The 15,909-nt window shown below is 66.4% G+C and overlaps 4 protein-coding genes across 14 annotated transcripts in view; 1 reads left to right on the top strand and 3 right to left on the bottom strand.

Moving 5' to 3' along the window:
- The window catches only part of DGCR2 (DiGeorge syndrome critical region gene 2), a 31,293-nt gene extending 29,483 nt beyond the window's left edge, over window positions 1-1,810 (bottom strand). For all 8 annotated transcript variants that reach the window (XM_081541883.1, XM_081541894.1, XM_081541884.1 and 5 more), the window contains exon 1: window positions 1,565-1,810. The gene's annotated coding sequence lies outside the window, so the exon portion shown is untranslated. The remainder of the gene's footprint in view (window positions 1-1,564) is intronic.
- Window positions 44-3,254, top strand: TSSK2 (testis specific serine kinase 2). Its single transcript, XM_081541912.1, has one exon. The coding sequence runs from the start codon at window positions 2,006-2,008 to the stop codon at window positions 3,077-3,079; it is 1,074 nt and encodes a 357-aa protein (XP_081398038.1). The 5' UTR covers window positions 44-2,005; the 3' UTR covers window positions 3,080-3,254.
- ESS2 (ess-2 spliceosome associated protein) lies at window positions 3,160-10,660 on the bottom strand. 4 transcript variants are annotated; one of them, XM_081541900.1, is made up of 10 exons: window positions 10,511-10,660; window positions 9,443-9,611; window positions 9,256-9,357; window positions 8,627-8,869; window positions 8,418-8,535; window positions 8,055-8,188; window positions 7,387-7,489; window positions 6,359-6,468; window positions 4,653-4,768; window positions 3,160-4,287 (listed from the first exon to the last, which is right to left on the bottom strand). In XM_081541900.1, the coding sequence occupies exons 3-10, from the start codon at window positions 9,355-9,357 to the stop codon at window positions 4,008-4,010; spliced, it is 1,206 nt and encodes a 401-aa protein (XP_081398026.1). In that variant the 5' UTR covers window positions 9,443-9,611; window positions 10,511-10,660; the 3' UTR covers window positions 3,160-4,007. The 4 variants fall into 4 exon arrangements, with proteins under 4 accessions (XP_081398026.1, XP_081398022.1, XP_081398023.1 ...); XM_081541896.1 differs by having other exon boundaries at window positions 8,627-8,865; XM_081541897.1 differs by having other exon boundaries at window positions 8,627-8,793.
- An 821-nt stretch (window positions 10,661-11,481) lies between these two features.
- GSC2 (goosecoid homeobox 2) lies at window positions 11,482-15,148 on the bottom strand. The gene is made up of 4 exons (XM_081543093.1): window positions 14,905-15,148; window positions 14,562-14,815; window positions 13,924-14,164; window positions 11,482-13,774 (listed from the first exon to the last, which is right to left on the bottom strand). Exons 1-3 carry the CDS (start codon window positions 15,146-15,148, stop codon window positions 14,060-14,062), a joined length of 603 nt encoding a protein of 200 aa, XP_081399219.1. The 3' UTR covers window positions 11,482-13,774; window positions 13,924-14,059.
- Between the last annotated feature and the right edge of the window lie 761 nt (window positions 15,149-15,909).

The following is a 15,909-nucleotide window of genomic DNA, read 5'->3' as shown; positions in this document are numbered from 1 at the left end:
CGTGGGTGAGGCCCTCCCGAGGTGGCCTGAGGCGCCGGCTGCTCCCGTGAGCCGCCCCAGTGCCCCAGCCCCCGCAATGACTCCCAGAATGCTCAGCGCGGCGTCTGGGCCGGCTATGCACCTCCCACCTGGCAAGCTCTCACCACCTGGCCTTTCACACCCACACCGGCACCTCTGTCCCCATTCTCTGCGTGGCTTGACCTCAGCTCTCAGCCTCCCCGAGCCCAGCCCCAGCTCTGACCACAGCTCCGTGTGCCCGTCATGGCCCAGCCACAGGGCACTCACACCCTGGGTGATGCTGAGCCACTTCGGGCCCCAGGAAGGCAGGGCCCGCTCCTGTCACCCAGGGCCTGAGGCCAACCCTCAAAGCCCTGAGGGCAGCGTCCCAAGGGCCTGAAGGTCTGGCACTCACAGGCCTGCAGCGGGGAGCACCCTGAAGCCCATCCAGTCCAGTCTGACCCTGCCCCGAGGGCCCCAGCAGTCCTGCATGCACGTTCTGGTTAGGGCCCCTGCTGCTCGCCGGAGTCTGCAGACCTGAAGTCCCCGGAGAACCAGAGGCCACACGTCCTGTGCGAGGGAGGGCGTGGGGAGCAGGAGCCACAGCAAAGGGCACCCCCGACAGGGCCCTAGGGGCGAGGGGAATGGGCAGGGCGGGTGCCTGGCCTGGGGGCCGGCCCCTCTGAAGCTCCGCTGGTTCCTCCCGAAGCCCCCAGGAGAATGCAGGCGTCAGGCAGGTCCCTGCCGCTGGCCTCTGGGCCCGGCTACCCTGCCCAGGGGCCTCCTCATGGACCTCCTGCCGGGAGCTCCGTGCGCCCCAGGCAAGTGTGCACGCTCACCTCCCAGCAGCTGGCGAGCCCTGCTGACCCAGCACAGGGCTTGTGGGTCACTCCCACCCACCCAGACACAGGATGCCCCCCTCCCCCTGAGCACCTGTCCTGGCGACGGGCTGCGAGGACAAGAGGACATCAGGGTCACAAAGGACCTGAGCCTACAGGGGCCGCGGTTCCCGAGGCAAGAACAAAGGGGGTTGACGCTGTTTCCAGGTGCAGAAACAGTCTAAGATGCGAAGGCAACGTGCCTGCCCAGGCTCCCGGCGCTCACAAAGGCCCAAGTGACGTAATTCAGGACACCCTCCGCAGCCCCCAGCCGCTGCCCCAGGCCCTGCCCACTGTGTGCCCTCCCCGCAAGCCAGCCCCTGCCAGCCGCCCCTTGCCCGGTCACAGGCTCTGTCTACCCTTCACTACAGGCTCTAGCAGGACCTGTTGTAAAGTGGGGCTTGGATCCCGGCAGCTCCTGCAGCCCCCACCCCCCAACCCTCTCCTCCATGTCCCCCACACCCCAGCGCTGAGACCCATCCATTCTCACAACGTCCCCCAGGCCCTTCCCTGCCTGGACCTCAACTCCTTTGGCCCTTGGAACGCCAGCCCACAAGAGCTCCAGGCCACCGGGCTGGGCACTCAAGAGTCCGAGGTGCCCTCCACCCTGGGCGGCCGCCCTCGCCCCCAGGCCTGGAGCCCCCTGCAGCCCCTCCCAGGCACGGCCCCAGAGGGTGTGCTGGTCCCACCTCAAGGCAGTGTCAGGAAGGCAGCCCTCCCTCGAGGGACAGGATCTGTCAGCATCAGTCCCCACAGCCAGGAGAGGGAAGCGGCAGGGGGCAGGCACGCTGGCTGGAGCTGGGCGGGCCCGGGCCTGACTCACAGGGCGGCCCGGCGCGGTCCTGGCCTCCGGCGTCCTCCCTTCCGGCGGCCAGCGGGCCTCTGCCCAGCCCAATCAGGCTTCCAGGGCTCCAGGGCCCATGCCCCCCCACCCCAGTTCCCACTCCGGGCAACCTGGCTTTATGACTTCACAGGCTGAAGTCACGCAGGGACAATGCTGGGCGTTCCACACCTCCAAGTACAGGCCCAGCCTGGCCAGACGGCTCCCCGCACTGCAAACGAGGACGATGCCCGCTGGCCCGCGTGGGGAGGGGATGTAGAGGGCAGCGGTGCAGGCCGCTCTGGGCACCATGGATGATGCCGCGGTCCTGAGGAAGAAGGGTTACATCGTGGGCATAAACCTGGGCAAGGGCTCCTATGCGAAAGTCAAGTCCGCCTACTCTGAGCGCCTCAAGTTCAATGTGGCAGTCAAGATCATCGACCGCAAGAAGACGCCCACCGACTTCGTGGAGAGATTCCTGCCCCGGGAGATGGACATCCTGGCGACCGTCAACCACCGCTCCATCATCAAGACCTATGAGATCTTCGAGACGTCCGACGGCCGCATCTACATCGTCATGGAGCTTGGCGTCCAGGGCGACCTCCTTGAGTTCATCAAGTGCCGGGGGGCCCTGCACGAGGACGTGGCGCGCAAAATGTTCCGGCAGCTGTCCTCGGCCGTCAAGTACTGCCACGACCTGGACGTCGTCCACCGAGACCTCAAGTGCGAGAACCTTCTCCTCGACAAGGACTTCAACATCAAGCTGTCCGACTTCGGCTTCTCCAAGCGCTGCCTGCGGGATGGCAGCGGCCGGCTGACCCTGAGCAAGACCTTCTGCGGGTCGGCGGCGTACGCGGCCCCCGAGGTGCTGCAGGGCATCCCCTACCAGCCCAAGGTGTACGACATCTGGAGCCTGGGCGTGATACTCTACATCATGGTCTGCGGCTCCATGCCGTACGACGACTCTGACATCAAGAAGATGCTGCGCATCCAGAAGGAGCACCGAGTGGACTTCCCGCGCTCCAAGCACCTGACCGGCGAGTGCAAGGACCTCATCTACCGCATCCTGCAGCCGGACGTCACCCGGCGCCTGCACATCGACGAGATCCTCAGCCACGCATGGCTGCAGCCCCCCAAGCCCAAGGCCATGTCCTCCGCCTCCTTCAAGAGAGAGGGCGAGGGCAAGTACCGGGCTGACTGCAAGCTGGACCCACGGCCCGGCTCGCGGCCCGAGCACCGGCCCGACCACAAGCTGGGGGCCAAGACCCAGCACCGGCTGCTCGTGGTGCCCGAGACTGATGATCAGGTGGAGGAGCAGCTGGCCGAAACCCCCAGGGCCAAGGACCACCACGTCTCGGGAGCTGAGGTGGGGAAGGCGTCCTAGCGGTGTGGAGGGCCCGGGGGGCTAAGTAAGAGGTAGGAGCTGAAGAAGCCACAGGTGCAAGAACAAGTAAAGTCCGTCAATTAAACCGCTATTTTGATTACGTTCTATTAGCTTTTTTCCACTTAGTAGCAGAGACCTTAAACCCTGACCACCAAATAAACCACAGTGTACAGCAGAGAGGCGCGCGGAGTCTTTTTCTCTGGGACTCAGCACCCACTCCCTGCGGCCTGGGGGCTCTGGGGAGCCGGGCCTCGTGGGCACGGAGTCCGCGGCCTCCCACCAGGCCCCTGCTGCCTTCCCGCTCCACCCGCGCCCCTCAGGCAGCCCGTCCTCAACGCCTGCCTGTCCTTTGGCCCTTTAGAACTTCTGGCGGCGGCCCCCACCCCGTGGCCTTGCCTGGAGGGTGCTCTCTGCATCTCACTTGGGCCCCCCCGACCTCCACCCCCCACTTTCTGGGGCTCCCTCAGGCCCATGCCCAGCCTTCCCTACTGGGATAAAGAATCAAAAGCAGCCCTTTCCTGACCCCACGGCCCCAGCCCCGCCCCCCTGGTGCACAGCCGAGGGCTCTGCCTCCCAAGAGGAACGAGGAACGGAAGTGGGGGGCATGGGGGAACGAGGGGCTGTCTCAGCTCAGAAGGCGGCCCCAGCCTCAGCAGTGCCACTGGAAGCCACGCAGGGAAGGCTGGACACCCCAGCTCCCGAGCTCACCATCCAGCAGCCCTGGGCGGGCGACGCAGGCAGGAGGGTAGCCTTGGGGCAGAGAGGCAGCCCCGTCAGGCTAGAGGTTCTCTTTAGTTACAAGTAAACAGAACAGGTAGGGTTCCATAGAGCAGGGTATCAGCCAGGTGGTCCCGGGGCCCCGGAAAGCTGGAGTCCCATGCTGGGCGGAGAGCCGCCCCGCAGGCTCCGTGGAACTCTGGATCCAGCCCTAGAAGAAGTCTGAGGCCTTGCGCCGGGCGGGGAGCTGCAGCAAGTTGTCCGTGATGCAGGCTGGGTCCTGGCTGAGTGGGGTGCGTGTCGCTGAGCCGGGGGCTGGCGTGCTCGTCGGGGTCTGGGGCCCGCTGGCAGGGGTCTTGAGGTGGCCGGCGCGGGCAGGGGACGGGGTGTAGCTGGCCCGCAGGGCTCGGTCAGTGTACTTGCTGGCCGTCCTGCTCACCAGGCGCTGTAGGGCCGGGGACATGGCGGGGCTCAGGCCCTTAGGGCTGAGGCTGCAGTGGGGAAGGCGTGGTGAGAGACAGGGTCAGGCCTGCCCAGCAGCAGGGCTCCCCAGTCCCCCGGGAAGATGCCTGGGGGACACGTGCTTGTTCCAGGCTGGGATCCTGAGCGGCCGCGCCCCGGGCCATGGGGCTGGACGGGACCCCGACCCTCTCCAAGGGAGGTGACAACCCTGACTCCACGGGCAGGTGGGAGCTTACGGGGGACACGGCCTCAAGGTGCTACTAGAACGTGCGAGAAGGGGGTCTGGGGCGCTTGAGAGGTGCTGCAGACGCAGAGAGGGCCCGGCCCAGAGCTGCACCCACGGGCCCAGACCCCGGTGCCAGCGTTCAGCCACAGCGCGAGGCCCACCCCTCACCTGGCCAGGTTCTCCGTCACCCTTCGCAGGGCCTCCTGCTTCTTGGCCCGGTTCTTGGCGGCAGCCTCGTTGGCCATCTTCAGGCCAAGCCGCTCCCTGCGGCCCGGCTCCAGGATCTGGAGGAGGGCAGGCGCGCTCGTCGTGGGGCGCCAGCCTCCCCACCCCTTGCCCTAGGGGCCCACCCCCAGCCCCCTGAGCGGCCCACGCCCGGGGCCTGGGTTCTCGCGAAGCCGGCACTACCCAGTCAGGCACTGGGACCACGTTTCAGGAAAGGGCCTCTTCAGGCTGCTTCCTGCTGGTCACCAAGCGCGATGGAGTCTGCGTTTAAAGAACTTCGAGATACGCGCGTCCTGGGCCCATCTTCTTCCTGATCTTGTATCCCCTCTCTCACTTGCGCAGCATGCTGGCTATATTAACACACCCTTCCACTGTCTGGTTGTCGGCTTGCAATCGGACCCTGGAGTGCTCCCGCTGTGCTGCGAGGGGCCGAGGGCCCAGCGCCGACTCCCTCCCGGCCGCGTGGACACCCTTTTCCTGCCTCCCTGGCGTGTGGGCCTGAGGCTCCCGTCCACTGTCTTAACGCTCAGCGTTCCCGTCTCCCTTGAACCTGTCCTGCCGCGCACTGAGGACCCAGCTGTTCTGTCTCCACACGCCAGCAAGGAGAGGACTCCGTCGCCCCCTCGCCCCGGACTTGGGGACCCGGGGCTGGGCTTGGTCTTGACCCGCCAGCCGCAGGGGGCAAGCTCTAACACCTCAGGGCACACGACGCTCCTGCAAGCTTTTCTCAGCCACTGTCGTGTCCCAGGCTGAGACGCGAAGCGCCCGGGGCCCCGCAGGCGATCTGGGGTCTGGAAGGATCACCACTGTACGGTGAGCGCCTGCCCCTCGGTCTCTCAGCCCCTGGTGTTGCTATGGTGACTGACGGGGACCCCGCCCTGCTCCACAGACAAACGTGGACTCCAGACCCTGCGCTGGTTCTTTGGGATTTCAAAGCAGGTGAAGTGACCCTGCACCCTTCCGTCTCAGGGGCGCCCCCCACCCACACCCGACAGTCCTCCCGAGGCTCCGGGGGCCTCCCTCACAAACCACACCCAGCGCTGGGTTACCCCACAAACCGCGTGAGATCAGGGACCTGCCTTCCCAGAGCCACTGGGGCCCTACCAGCCGCTCGCTGGCACCTTCCTGGGCCTCCTCGTCCCCACAAACCACCTGCCACCCACCTCCCCTGCCCGCCTGGCCCACAAAGGGCTTCCCTTGCAGGGGCCCGGCCTCAGGAACTCCCACTCTGACTGCTCCTGGGACCCTGGCTGGGGCCTGATCTGGGTCCCCTGTGACCAGAGGCCTCCCTCTGCAAGGACTCAGCCGTCCCGAGGGAACAGCCGTGTCCCACGGACACTGGGGTTTCGGGGCTCCTCCCCGGCTGCAGGCTGAAGCACGTGGGGGAGCTCCTGGCCCGAGACTCCCGTCTCTGAGCTGCCCCGTCCTCTAGGCCTGTAGGCTCACAGGGGCCACGGCGGCTCCCCACCCATCTCCCTACTCGGCCCGAGCCCTGCCCACGCCTGTCGTCAGTGGAGGCCCAGATCCCACAAGCAACCACGGCACCCGCCCCGGCGTAAGGCCCATCTGCCACGTACAGCCTCGGGAGCGCAGCAGACCCCATGTCCACCCGTGCGGCCCCCACTGAGACACCCACCGTGCCGACCCACCTTGAAGGCTGGCCCCGGCGTCCTGTCCACATAGGGCGTGTCCGGTCCTTCCACTCTCAAGGGTGTGTTCTCCACCTCTCCCCAGGTCATCAGCGGGGACTCGGTCACACCTGCGCGGGGAGCGCCCACAGCCACCTGAGGCCAAGGGCCACCAAGGTGGGCCGGTGGCCCCCTCTCCTTCCCAGGGCGGGACCCCGGGTGCATCTGCCTGTGAGAGGGTCCCCGCGGTCGGCCCGGGGCCTGCTCCGCCAGGCTGAGCCTGGGAGAGGGGCCTCCAGAAAAGCTGGGCTGGGTGGCTGGGCCCTCAGACTAGCACAGGACCAGGAGCCCCGGAGGACACCCACAGGACCCCGCCCCTAGGGAGGAGATCCGGAGCCTTCCAGGTGAAGGCCCTACCCTGAGCCTGGCCAAACCATGGTGCCTTCCCAGGCCCGGCCTCGGCGCGGCTGCCAGTGGCCCAGAGGCCGGCACACGCCCTGGAGACCACCCCAAACCTCAGGACCTCAGACTTCCGTATGTCAGCACCACACACATGCTGGTGTGAGACCCATGACCGGGAAACGTCACCCCAGGACTGACAGGGAGCCCCGGCCAGCACCCAGCGGGAGCACGAGGGGGCGGCCTGAGAGAGGCGTACACGGCCCGCAGGTTCCCTCAGGCTCGTCCTGTTCACCTGAGGGGCCTCACACAGCTTCCTGCAGACTGAGCCTGGCTTCCACCCACGCCCCCACAGCGCGGTGCCCACCTGATGCCCACTGCACCACTGCTCACCAGGGCCCAGCCGGGCCTTCCCTCGCCAAGCCAGCCTGTCCTCTGAGCTCAGGCGAGGCACAGGGAGAGACCACCCCGCAGACCAGCTGGCCCCAGGCGTCTGTCGGGCCCATCTGGGAGCCCAGTGCCCGCAGCCCCGCTCAGCTCTGGCACAGCATGGATGGGATCCTGGGCCACGGGGTGTGGGCAGGCCCGAGAGACCGCGGCGAGCCAGGAAGCCCCACACCCAGCAGTCCCGCAGAGGGCGCGTCTCTCACCAGGGGCAGGAGAAGGCGTGGTGACGAATCCAAAGCCGCCCACTCGGGGGGACTCGTGGGGGATGAGCTCCTTGCCGTCCGGGCCCACCTTGCCCTGTTTGTGCTGGAGCCAGAGGGGAGGCGGGGTCAGGGCAGAGCCAGGCCGCGCCGCAGGCTGAGGCGCAGACATTGCTCAAGCCCACGGCAAGAGAGGAGGAGCCTAGCGCTGCGAAAGCCTGAGGACCTGTCAGAGCAGTGGCCAAGGGATGTGCCCCGGCCTTCCAGGAGGGCCACTCCTGACACGTGCTATCCTCGGGGGCACCTGACTTCAGGCCCGGTGCGGGGGGTGGGGCAAGGAACCTGTGGAGACCTCCAAAACAGTGCCCCCACCTCCAACCTTCCCTTTGACCCCCCAGTCACTGGAGTCACTGCCCTGCACAACTCCTGGGGTCAGAAGCTCTGCATTCCGCCACCCCAAGCCCGGCTCAGCCCACGTGTCCGGCTCCACGCTGCCTCCCTTCTCTCCTGCCCCTGCCCCACGGCCTGGCACACACCTGACCCACCTGTCTGACCAAGACAGGACCTGACCTCAAACGCCTGGACGGAGAACAGACCCTGCTTCGCCCACGCCACCGAGCCCTGCTGAGCCCGAGGATGCCTGAGCAGAGAGGTGCTGACCCGGCCCTCACCTGGGCGTTGAGAGCGGCCGCCTGCTGCAGCTGCGACCTGCTGAGGGCCTGGCTGAAAGGGTCCTTGAGGAAGCGGGTGTTCTTATGCACCACCTGCCGCGGCTTCTTGAACAGCTGCTCTTCGTCGGGGACGCCTGGCGGAGAGCAGAGCCCTTGGCATCAGGGGGGCAGGCCCGAGGGAGACAAGCTGGTCCGCACGGAGCACAACCTGGGTGCGGCCGGGGTGGGGGTGCACACCCGTGCTGACTCCGGACACAGACCCCCCCACCCTGAGAATTGGAATCCCTGAAGGCCCAGAGAATAGGGGGCAGAGACACACACCCCGGAGGCCAGTCCACCCCGGAGGCCCGGTCCCAGGCTCACCCTCTGGGTAGTACATGAGGGAGTTCTTGGCCTTGTACTTCCACGTCTCTACTCCGGCCTGGCCGCTCTCGATTGCCTGGTGCTCGGCCGACGGCAGCGCGAGACTGTCCTTCTGCCTCTGTGTCACGTGGGAGCGAGGGTCAGGGAGGCCCCGAGCCCTGGCCCAGGAAGCCCACCCTGAGAAGGCACCACCGCCCCGCCCCAGGCACCTTCTCAAACTCCTCCTCGGCCTGGTAGAGCCACGCATGGCGCGCCCGGCCCCTCTCCTTGGCCACCTCCATGATCTCCTGGAAGGAGGCGTTGTCCTCGCTGGTGTACCGGCTCAGGAAGACGTCCAGGCTGGGCAGGGGCTCCGCCGCTGCCTCTGCAGCCTCCCCTGTCCAGGGCACCACGGCATGGACGGCACTGCGTCCGCTCAGCCCCAGGCACCCTCTGCCTGGCCGCGGGTCTGTCTATGAGACCCCACACCACCATGCAATGCCCCCAGGGGTGGAATCAACACCCCCAAGCCGCCCCCCTCCCTATCCGCTGGACGCCGGTGAAGCGTGCGCTCTGACTCGGGCTGAGATGGGGTGTCGGGCGTTAAGAGTCACAAGATCACAGCGGGTCCCCTGCGGCACAGTGAGTGGCCGGGAGACGGGATGTACGATTCCCAAGGGACAGATGAGGGCTGGAGGCTCACAGGACTGTCACATCCAGGAGCTGGACCCAGACCCTCTACCTCCTAGGCCCCGTGGGTCACCCTTGAGGAAAGAGACCCTCACAGACGACAAGGGACCTGTGTCTGGGACACCCCAGGCAAGCCAGACGGCGCAAGGGAAGCGGGATGCTCACTCACCGTCACCATCCTCCAGGCCGCGGCCCCGGGCCCTGGCCTTGCTGCCCACCACGCTGGGGCCCGTGTGAAGCTCAGGGGTTTCAAACGTGGCCGGCGTGACATCTGGGGGAGAGACGGGGTGGGGTTAGAGGGCCTGAAGCATCGGTTCAGCGGGCGGCCGTGCCCGTCCCCACGGGACTCCTCTCACAGGGTGGCGGGGGCTCTCGGGACATCTTGCCCAGGGCGGAGCCAAACTTGATAGCAATCTGGCGCATCCGCTCCAGATCTCCGTTCTCCTCAGCCTCCAGATACTCCTTCTGTGCCTGCAGCTTCTCCACGTCGGGAAAGAAGTCTCTCTGGATGACCATCTGGAGGCCCTGAAAGACAGGTCAGAACACGAGTCAGAGCCTCTGTCTGCCTCTCCCGGCCACTTACCCCACGGAGTGCGTGCTGAGGCCCCAACCTCCATCCAGCCCAAAGATCCCCAGAGCTTGGGAACACTTCCTTATTTTCTTCTTTTTTTTTGGCCACGCTGTGCGCTTGTGCGATATGGGATCTTACTTCCCGATCAGGCATTGAACCCAGATCCGTGGCAGTGAGATCGCGGAGTCCTAACCACACTTTCAAAGTCTTCTCTCTGCCTCAGTTTCACTCTCCTTTGCCGCCTCCACCTCCACATCTGCTGAACCTGGCTGTTGCCACCTTCAGCCTCCTATTTCCAGCCAGTCACACCCCCACCAGCATGAGTGGAGATTCCCAGCTTCGGATCTCCGCCTGGACTCGCCCCTGAGCTGCGCCTCTGCGCACCCAGCTGTCCACGAAGACCACTGTCTGCCCACTCCACTGGCCTCCCAAACCTGAGTGACTTCCTCGCACCTCCTGCGGGGCTGCGGTGGGACGGTGGCAGGAGACGTACCCGCTCATCGATACGGCCACCGTGGCAGCCGGCTTGCGGGGCCCCCAGCCCTAGCTCCCACCACCACCGCTGTCCAAGAAGGCCTCTCTGCCTCTGTCCAGACCCCTGCTGACCCCCTGACAGATCCCTGTCTCTCCGGCCCCTCACCGCGTGCACACACCCACCCCTGCGGCCCCCCGACAGCCCGGACAGCTCGCCCCACACTCCGCCGGCTCGCCCCCCGCCTGTCCACACGCTGGGGACGAGGACTCAGGCTGCCCCATCGCCTCAGGGCACAGCGCCGAACGTCGAGACCCGGCGGGGAGCGCGGGGAGGGGAGCGCGGAGCCCGGAAGTCGCGGGTGCCCGCGCCGAACGCTACCTCAATGTACTCCTCTTCGTCCAGGACCCGCTGCCGGCCCGTCGCAGCCCCAGCCTCGCTGGCTGCGCGCTTCCTCCGGGGCCCAGACGCCGCGGGCACCAGCTGGGAGCAGGCCGGCTCGCCCGGACTCGCCATAGCTATCCCAGCAGCGCCCGAGCGGCGCAGGCGCGGCGGGGCGGGGGCGGGGCGCGGCGGGTGCGCAGGCGCCTGAAACAGCCGCCCAATGGGAGAGCCGCGCTCGCCGACGTGCTGACGTCACAGCGAGCCCTGCGCCTCACGGGAGCTGTGGTCTTCGTGCCGCCCCGCTCTGGTCACGACTGTCTGGGCTGTGGACGCCAGAGGGCGCTGTGGCAGGGTCTAGGACAGTGTGATTCCCGCTAACCCTGAAAAAGTCCAGTTCTGTGGAATCCGAAGGCCTTGAAATTCCAGTTTCTCGCAAGGAATCACTATATAGGCTTCCCTGGTGGCTCAGGTGGTAAAGCGTCTGCCTGCAGTGCTGGAGACTGGGGTTCGATCCCTGGGTCGGGAAGATCCCCTGGAGAAGGCAATGGCACCCATCTCCAGTGTTCTTGCCTGGAAACTCCCATGGACGGAGGAGCCCGGTGGGCTGCAGTCCATGGGGTCGCTAAGAGTCGGACACGACTGAGCGACTTCACTTTCCCTTTTCACTTTCATGCATTGGAGAAGGAAATGGCAACCCACTCCAGTGTTCTTGCCTGGAGAATCCCAGGGACGGCGGAGCCTGGTGGGCTGCCGTCTATGGAGTCACACAGAGTCGGACACGACTGAGGTGACTTAGCAGCAGCAGCAGCAGTATTCTTGCCTGGAGAATTGCATGGACAGAGGAGCCTGGTGGGCTACAGTCCACAGGATCACAAAGAGTCAGACACGACTGAGCGACTTCACCCTACCCTAATCACTATATACACTTCTATGCTATTAACAAAGACACATGCTTCAGAAACGTTGGCTGTATTTGTGCTTCAAAGTTTTTATTCAAAGTTTATGCAAGAAAAGAAATGTCTGGTCCCTGAATGCCCGAGTTGGCTTCCCAGAAAGCTGATCCTTATTGAAATGGACAAGAAAATTGTCTGAGCATTTTCCAGGAACGATCATTTCTTTCCAAAAGGAGGTTGTAAATTACGTCAAGCAAGTTCTGCCCCAGAAGGATTCAGTACAGTTCAGTGGGGACTCCACGGTATGGTTCCTGCCCTTGTAGAGCTGAGTGTGAGATGCAGAAGACCACCCCACAAACAAACAGCGGGCAGGCGCGAGGAAAACGAATTCCACCCAGGGGGCATCTTACCCACGGGGCATCTACCTAAGGAGCATCTACCTAGGGGGCACTTGGGAGACGTTCCCCTGGAAGGGAGTGGTTGCAGACCCAAAGAACAAACAGGCATTGATGACCACGTGGAAGGGGAAAGCGTGTGCAAAGGACCAGTGGGAGGAGACACGGAGTGCAAGGAACAGCGGGGTGGAGCCCACGCCGGAGGGCCGGGCTGCACGGACCTTGTGGGTCACTACCCAGGGGTCGTGGGTCACAGCGAGTTTTGTCTTTGTTCTGCAAGCCGTGGGAGCCCTGGGAGTGCTGTAGGCAGCGGAGAGGCAGGTTCAGACTTGCATTCTGGGTTTTATGAGAATGAATCACAGAGGAATCGGAGTGGGTGCATGTGGACCAACTGGAGGCAACTGCAACAGCCAAGGCGAGAGGGGACAGCAGTTCTCATCAGGTTGGTGCAATTGAGGCTAGGCAGAAGGCAGGTTCTGGGATTGTTTGGGGAGGTCATTGCCTTGGCCTGGGCTGTGTGGGAGACGGAGGGGAGGAGGCAGGATGTGTGCCCCTAGCTCTCTGGCTCACGTGTCTGGGATGCCTGGCAAGAGCTGCCGGGGACAGAGTGACTTGAGAAGCCCTGCGCTTCCAAATGGAGCTGTCAAAGGGACAGCTGGACATAAATATCCAGCACAGGGGAGAGGCCTGGGGACGGGTGTAACCGTGGGATTGGAGCGGGGACTAGAGGCTGAGGGTGGAAGAGACAGACCAGGGAGCGGTTGGAGATGAGCGGGAGAGTGTGGGCTCAGCCTCGAGGACCCCTGTGTTCCCGGCAGCTGAGGGCCGGCCTTCCCGAGACAGCTGGAGAGAAAGGAAGAACCAGGAGGGCAGCGTAGGGGCTGGTCCCTGGAGCCCAGGGCTCTGATCACACCTTGACAAAAAGCCGGCCAGCTGGCAAGGGCTGGGACCAGGGGCTGGGGTGTCCCAGCTTGAGGGAAGCCCCGCGGGCAGGCTGTGCAATCTCCAGGGATAAGGCCAGGAGTCAGGGACACAGGCTCCGTGACAGCTGGAAGTGTGCGTCCTGTGTGTGTGTTTGGGGGCGGGGGGAGGTGGCGGGTAAGAGCTGCTGTCCTGGCTGGGGACCCCACGCGCCCTGTGTTTTCCAGGCTCACCTGCGTTGGGGGGTCCTGGGAGCTGCAGCCCTGGCTTCTAGACCTTCCATGGAGGGACTGCTTTTCCCACCAGATGCTGCCCACCCCCCACTCCCTCCAGGACCTGTGAGGAGGCAGAACCAAGTCCCCACACCAGGTGGCACAGGTGTCAGGTGCCAGCTTGGGGACTGAAGCCTTGTCTTCACGCTGTCTTTCACCCTGGGGGCAGGTTGGCAGAGGGGACACCAGACACTCTCCAAGGGGGGTGGGGGGACCCTCCCCAGTTGAACTGGCCGGGCCCCACAGGGTGACAGAGACTGGCCGCTGGGACGGAGGCAGACACACCTGCATGGAAACCTCCAGAGTGAGGAAGCAAGGACCCCCCCCGCCCCCAAGAAGCAGCTCCCGGAGGCCAGTGCAGGGACCAGGTGCTGGACTGCGTCCGTGGGGCCATCCGCTCTGCTGGGGGCACCCTGGCGCAAGGACTGAGGAAGCACCGGTCCCCACTCCCTGGGAAGGAGAGGAGGGCCAGGTCCCTGCTGGTGTGGCGTGCAGCCATGGAGGACTTCGGCCTGGACTGCTTTTCCCATGGTTTCAGCAGCTCGTTTGTTTCTTGGGATCCACACAAGACTCACAGCACTGAGGGGTGGGAAAGGGCCTCCTGGAGGTGACCTCACCAACCTTCCCATTCTAGGGGTCGAGGCGCCCAGGCCCCGGAAGCAGACACCACCTGCCCGGCCTGGGGAGGGCCGTGGCTGGGTCCTGGGGGCCGAGTCCCTGCTGAGTGGAGCGACCCCCCACGGGTGCTGGGTGCCGTGTTGACAAGCCGCGGCTCATGCTCTGCAAAGTGTGATGGGGGTGAGGAGGTTGGCCTACTCTGTACCCCGATCTCCCCAGCCCTCCTGCCCAGTCCCCCTTGGGAGGGAGGGTGCACAGCGCATGGGGCGTCTGCCCTCTGAGACCCACCGCAGGGGGCACCAGTTGCTCACCGAGGGGCTCCCGCGGTCAGCTCCTGGCCCCGGGCTGGAGGCTGGCATCCTCTCCCACCTCCTATGAGGGTCAGTCTGTGCACTCCCCGGGCCAGCCCCAGAGGTCACCTCCACGCCTGGGGTAACTCTGGAGCCGTCAGCAGCCCTCCCTCGGGGGCTTCTTGGGTCCGGACAGGAGCAGCGCGGCCGACGACGCGCGCTTCTGGTGTCGCCACTTGGCCCGGCGGTTCTTGAACCAGACCTGAGGAGGGGGCGCTCAGGCAGGCCCAGCGCAGACCCAGGTCCCGCGCGGGTCCCCAGTGGACCGGCCGGGTCTTCGGAACGCGAATGCGGGCCGACGGGGGTCTCTGGGCAGCTGCTCCACCGTCTGTCATCCGCTGCCCAGGGCCCAGGACCGGAATCCCTCCCCACCCAGCGCCCGCCGGCCGGTGCCCCTCCCTCAGCCCCGCGGTCTTCCCAGCCCCCCGAATTTCGGGGCGCGGACGCGGGCTGGATTCGTCAGGGGCGGGTGGGGTGTTTAAAACTAAGGGAGCCCGACCTCCGCCGCGGCCCCGCCCCGCCGGCCGCCCCTCAGTCCCCGGGCCTCGGTGCCTCCGCCTGCAGCGCGGAGCCACTCTCCCGAGGCGGGGGGCACCCACCTCCACGCGCTCCTCACGCAGGCGGATGCGGCCGGCCAGGCGCTCGCGCGTGCCCACGTCGGGGTACTGGTTTTGCACGAAGAGGGCCTCCAGCGCCCGCAGCTGCTCCTCGCTAAAGATGGTGCGGTGACGCCGCGTCCGGCGCGGCGGGCCCGGGACACTCGCGCCTGGCTCTGCCCCAGGGACCCTGGGGGGCGCGGCCCAGGGCAAGGGCGCCGCTGGTGCCAGCCTCAGCGGCCACGCCAGCCGCGCGCCTGCGGGGCGAGGGCGCGGTGAGCCGCGGGCCGGGCTCCCCTCGCCCCGCGCCATCGCCCCGGGGCCCGCGCGCCCAGCGTCCACTCACCCAGCCGCGCGTCCGTCTCCGGAGGCCCGCGGGGGCCGCAACAACAGCAGCAGGCGCAGCGCGCGGCCTTGGGCGCCCCGGGCTCCCCCGGCTCCGAGGGGCTCTGGCGGTCAGGGGCCTGCGGCGAGTGGGCGGCCCGGGCCGTGGGGCTGCGCTCGGGCAGGCCGGAGAGGATGTGCTCGATGGAGAAGGGGCAGGGCCGCCCGGGTGCCCCGCGGCCCGCCGCTCCCCTCGCCGCCGCCATGCCGCCCTCCCGCCGCTGCCGCCGCCGCCAGAATATATCCGCCGGGGGTTGGGTGGGGGGGTGGCCGCGCCGTAATCCCTGGGCCGGGCGCCGCGTCCACTCGGGCTAATCCCGCCGCGCGGCCAGGAGCTGGCTAATCCCTGGCGGCGGCGGCGGCGGGAGGGGCAGCGGGGAGCCCCCTGCCCCGAGCCCGTGCCCCCGACCCGCAAGGCTAGCAGGCGCGCCCAGGTCCGCCCCCACCGCCCGCCGGCCCCGGCCCAGCAGCCGGAGGACACCCCGACCCGCCGGTCTCATAGCCACCGCCCCCATGGCTGGTTCTTCGTCCCCTTCGGCGCACTACAGGGGCGGAGGAGCAAGACTGGAGAACCCCCAATGGCTCAATGTCCTGAGCTCCCACGTCAAACGGCTGCCCAGTGCCCTGGGCAACTGCGCGGTCCCCCCGCACTCAGCCCAACTGTCCGCTCCCATACTCAGGATCTCCGATCTCCACCTCGGGGAGGAGACGGCGCAGGCGGAAAGCTGTCTCTGTCCATCCCCAAACCCACAGCCCGTGCCTTCAATTCTCTGCCTTCACTCCTGGGTGACGGAGCCCACTGGGCACCATCAGGGGCTCCGCAGAAACAGACCCTCTGCTTTCCTGTGTCCCAGAATCCACCCCCAAACCAATACCACCCCCACCCTCCACAGAGCCAGGCTTCCTGGGAGCTCACTGGTGCCCACACCCTCACTCTTCAGCCCCCCTCAGGGTCATTCGGTCCAAC

Source organism: Giraffa tippelskirchi, chromosome 11 (assembly GCF_054371585.1).
Source record: "Giraffa tippelskirchi isolate mGirTip1 chromosome 11, T2T-mGirTip1v1.2.pri, whole genome shotgun sequence".
NCBI classification, from domain to species: domain Eukaryota; kingdom Metazoa; phylum Chordata; class Mammalia; order Artiodactyla; family Giraffidae; genus Giraffa; species Giraffa tippelskirchi.
This window is presented reverse-complemented; position numbering and strand designations above follow the sequence as displayed.

Coding starts and splice junctions, on each gene's coding strand:
- TSSK2 (XM_081541912.1), top strand. CDS start 2,006: ATGGATGATGCCGCGGTCCTGAGGAAGAAGGGTTACATCGTGGGCATA.
- ESS2 (XM_081541896.1), bottom strand. CDS start 10,645: ATGGCGAGTCCGGGCGAGCCGGCCTGCTCCCAGCTGGTGCCCGCGGCG. Junction 9,358..9,442: donor CCGAGAGCCCCCGCCACCCT/GTGAGAGGAGTC, acceptor TCTCTCCCCCAG/ATGTCACGCCGGCCACGTTT. Junction 4,769..6,358: donor CGCCGGGGCCAGCCTTCAAG/GTGGGTCGGCAC, acceptor GCCCTCCTCCAG/ATCCTGGAGCCGGGCCGCAG.
- GSC2 (XM_081543093.1), bottom strand. CDS start 15,148: ATGGCGGCGGCGAGGGGAGCGGCGGGCCGCGGGGCACCCGGGCGGCCC. Junction 14,816..14,904: donor GGAGACGGACGCGCGGCTGG/GTGAGTGGACGC, acceptor CTCGCCCCGCAG/GCGCGCGGCTGGCGTGGCCG. Junction 14,165..14,561: donor TGCGTGAGGAGCGCGTGGAG/GTGGGTGCCCCC, acceptor CCCCCTCCTCAG/GTCTGGTTCAAGAACCGCCG.